General features: G+C 22.5%; 1 protein-coding gene across 1 annotated transcript; it reads right to left on the bottom strand.

The window, feature by feature from the left end:
- Window positions 1–631: 631 nt before the first annotated feature.
- On the bottom strand, window positions 632–3,666 carry LOAG_12499 (CAMK/CAMKL protein kinase; the record flags this gene model as incomplete). The annotated part of the gene is made up of 7 exons (XM_003148013.1): window positions 632–743; window positions 935–1,018; window positions 1,392–1,512; window positions 1,710–1,841; window positions 2,193–2,340; window positions 2,551–2,705; window positions 3,453–3,666. The coding sequence occupies 7 exons, from the start codon at window positions 3,664–3,666 to the stop codon at window positions 632–634; spliced, it is 966 nt and encodes a 321-aa protein (XP_003148061.1).
- Window positions 3,667–3,882: the final 216 nt, after the last annotated feature.

The raw sequence follows: 3,882 nt of genomic DNA, 5'->3' as shown, positions 1-3,882 counted from the left end.
AAATATTTTTGCTAAAGCTTTCTTTTTTTTCTTTTCGGTATCATCATAAAATTTACTAATTCAATGGAAATTTATTTTTCTAAATTTTTTCATTTTTTTGAAAAAAAAAAGTTTTTAACATTTTTTATTTTTCTGTAACCATCTATGCATTCGTATTTCTTCCAGTGTAGCTCGTTTTTCCACTTTTACATTTAGAATTTTTATCAAAAGATCTGCAAAAAAAAAAAAAGAACGGCATTTTCAATACTTTCAATTTAGAAAAAGACAGTTTAATCTTAATTTTTTACTTTCACATCCATTATTTTAACAATTAATTTATGATTGATTGATTGAGTGACAAATTAATTGCATATTATTTATTAAAGTATAAAAATATTTATTAAAGTATATAAACAAGATAATTACTTATTCCTGTTTATATTTGCCCAATCTAAAAGCATATGATATCCTCTTTTTTTTTTTCCTTGTAATAATTTTAATTGATAATAAAAAAATTGTCAATATTTTTAAATAAATTGATTTTATAAATTGATACTACATCAAATTTTAACTATTTAAGACTTAAAAATTGAATATTTAAATTTAAAATCGTAATTGGCAATATATTGAACAAGTAATTTCGTCCGTCCATTCAAGCTATATCCGTTAATTCACCTGAAACACATCCGTAGCATTCCGGAAATGTTAACAGCAAATTTTTCTCATCCATCCTTAACCATTTTGCGTAAATAGCATCTTTTTCACTGCAAAAATAATCCATTTATTTTAAGAAATTTTTAAAGTATAAATTTTGATGAATTACAATTGGATGCATCATATTTTTCTTTTACATCAAATCATTCAAGTATTTGATATTAAATAATCTATAATTAAATAATTGATATTAAATAATCAGAAATCAAAAAATTTTTGAAAAAAAAAGAAACATTCACACCTATTTGCAACGTTCCATGGAAGACGTTTTTGTAGCAAAAAATACAAAAAGATACCACATGCCCAAATATCGGCGCAATTTGGCCTGCATGAAATAATTTAATGAATATTAATGGGATGATAATAAGTACGAAAATTGAACAAATTTAATATTTTGTAGTTTAATTCTCGATTCTATGGAATTGATCAATTTCATTAAATTTTTTTTCTCTCTTCTCAAAATGCAAAAATTTTCAAAATTCATAAGAAATATCTAAATTTTTGAAAATTTCAACTCTATTACAAGATTTTAATTATGCATTAAGTGCATTTAAATTTTAAAAATAATGAATTACTTAAAAAAAATAATGAATTTTAAAAAAATTGAATTTTAAAAATAATGAATTATCTTTCATCTAAATGAATCATTGAATCAGTGGAATAGTTTTAATTCATTTTTGTTAATGTACAATACACACCGGTATCGTTTCGTAAATGTTTCAGGTGCAGCATACGATATAGTAAAATATACTGGATAAGGTAGTTTAAGATTAGGTATGAAATATCGTGCTTCATCAAAATCTGTTAATTTTACAATTCCTGAAAATTAATTATTTTAATTGGTAAAAATTTAATCAGAATTATTTGAATGAATATGATATATCATTTTGAACAAAATATGATCAAACCATTAACAATTTAAGACAAACGTAACTTTATTCCAATTTTTTCGAAAATTTTATAAACTTCTTCAATTCATACTGTCTATTTTTTTTTTTTTTAGCTTTACACTGTACCATTTTTTGTAATAAGACAATTTTCAAGTTTGATATCCATATGTGCAATTTTCAAGCTATGAATATGTTCCACTGCGCTTAATAGATCGCTAAAGAATGATTGCGCTTTTTCAATTTCCAATAGTCGATTTTCTACAATTAAAATTGAACCTTACATCATACACATATATATTATGCATTTAAATTACGCTTAAAGTATTAAAATTAAATTTGTATTAAGTATTAAAATTATAAAAAAAATTATTTCTAAAAGTATTAAAATTAAATTTGGAAAAAATTAATTTTTGAAATGATTAAAAATTATTGAGGTAAAAATATGAACAATGTAATAATAATTGTACTTAATTAATTATTTAATTAATCATTAAAAATTATTGAAGTAAAAATACGAACAATGTAATAATAATTGTACTTAATTAATTATTTAATTAATCATCATAAATTATTGAAGGAAAAATATGAACAATGTAATAATAATTGTACCTTTGATGTAATTTTCATTTATATAATCAAAAAGACATCCACCATCAATATATTCCATAAATTGCTCCCAACATAATCCTATTTGACGAAAACCAATTAATGCGGTAATATTTGAATGTACACCAATAAGTTTCATCATCTCCAAATCCTAAATAATTTTCCTTTTTGTTTTTATATACTCTAATATGAAGCTAAATTATTCATCCAATCAAAATCTTTTCATATTATAGCATTAATTAAGCAATCAACTACATTAAATAAAGATTTATTTCATTGAATATTATTCTAAGAGTTATTCATTTGACAAAAATTATTCAATAAATTTTTGCTATTTAATAATTATCAAACATTAAATTACCAGCTCTACTTGTAACTTTATAGTATTAGCAATCTCTTCCTGAGCTTTTTCATCATCTTCATAAGCATCGGTACTCCAATCTTGCTTACGATTTTTTCGAATCGCAAATATTTCTCCGTCATTGTTTGTTGCAAGATATGTTTTAAAATTAGTTCCTGCAAAAATGTAATTAAAGAATGGAAAGAAAAATGAAAAAAGATGAAAGGCAATTTTTAGAAAATAAAAATTCAATTTAGTAATACTTTACGGAAAAAAAGAAATTTAATATCTCATAGAAAGTCTTAAATTAGCAACAAACAATTAGTACTTCAAAATTTTTAAGGAATCACTTTTAGCGAATAAAATAATCACTAAAATTATCAATTTAATATTATTTAAAACAATTTTTCGGCAAAAATAGAAAGAAAAATTTACAAATTTGTTGGAAATAAAAATATTAATAAATTTGTTATTCTTTTATTGCACTTTTTTTCTCAGATTAATTTCCTTTCTTTTTTTTTTAATTTATATCTTTTGTGCTGTGAATCATTTAGTCTTACATAGGAAACTAGCATTAACCTGATTATATGTTAATACAATTGTTAACTTATCACTGTAAATCTAGTCTGCATTAAAATAATACGTTGAGAAAATTACCACCTTATCACTAATAATATAAATCCTTTCCTTACGATATTATTGTCATACTGTTCTTACACAATGAATAATATTCATCTTATTAATGCAAATTGGATAAATTGTAAATTATCCTATAAATTGACCGTACTAGACCTACTGTAGATTATACCGTAGGACAAATTAGTTGTATAAAATAATAAAATAAAAAATTAGTTTTGTGGCGAATAAATGGAAAAATAGTACTATGATAAAAAATTGTTAGAACAAGAAAAAAAATTGTTTACCTTCACCAATTGCCCTTTTAAGCGTCCATTGCTTTCCACGTTGTGACAAAGGCATACGACTTTCGTCAATTTTATTTTTTTTCAAATTTAAATTACATTTAGCACTACTACAAATTGCATCAATTTTAGAAACAATAAAACTATCAGAAGGCGAAATACTTTTAGTAATGATTATTTCAGTGTCAAGTCTTGAACTTTTTTCTGTCGTATCCATTTGTATCTAAAACGAATAAATCATTCTTTTTCATAGAAACATTTATTTTTTTTTTTTTTTGTTTTCCTTTTTTAAGAAAGGAAAGAATGAGGGAGAAAAATTGAGATATTTTAATTTCTGCGAAATTTATTTCAAAAATTTGATGAAACATAAATTTTGCATAATACATTTAAAGAATATTTTTAATATTACTTTAATTAATTATTCGCTTGAATT

Source organism: Loa loa, assembly GCF_000183805.2.
Source record: "Loa loa unplaced genomic scaffold supercont3.73, whole genome shotgun sequence".
Lineage (NCBI taxonomy): Eukaryota > Metazoa > Nematoda > Chromadorea > Rhabditida > Onchocercidae > Loa > Loa loa.
The sequence above is the reverse complement of the archived record's forward strand: the minus strand, read 5'-3'. Positions and strand labels throughout refer to the sequence as shown.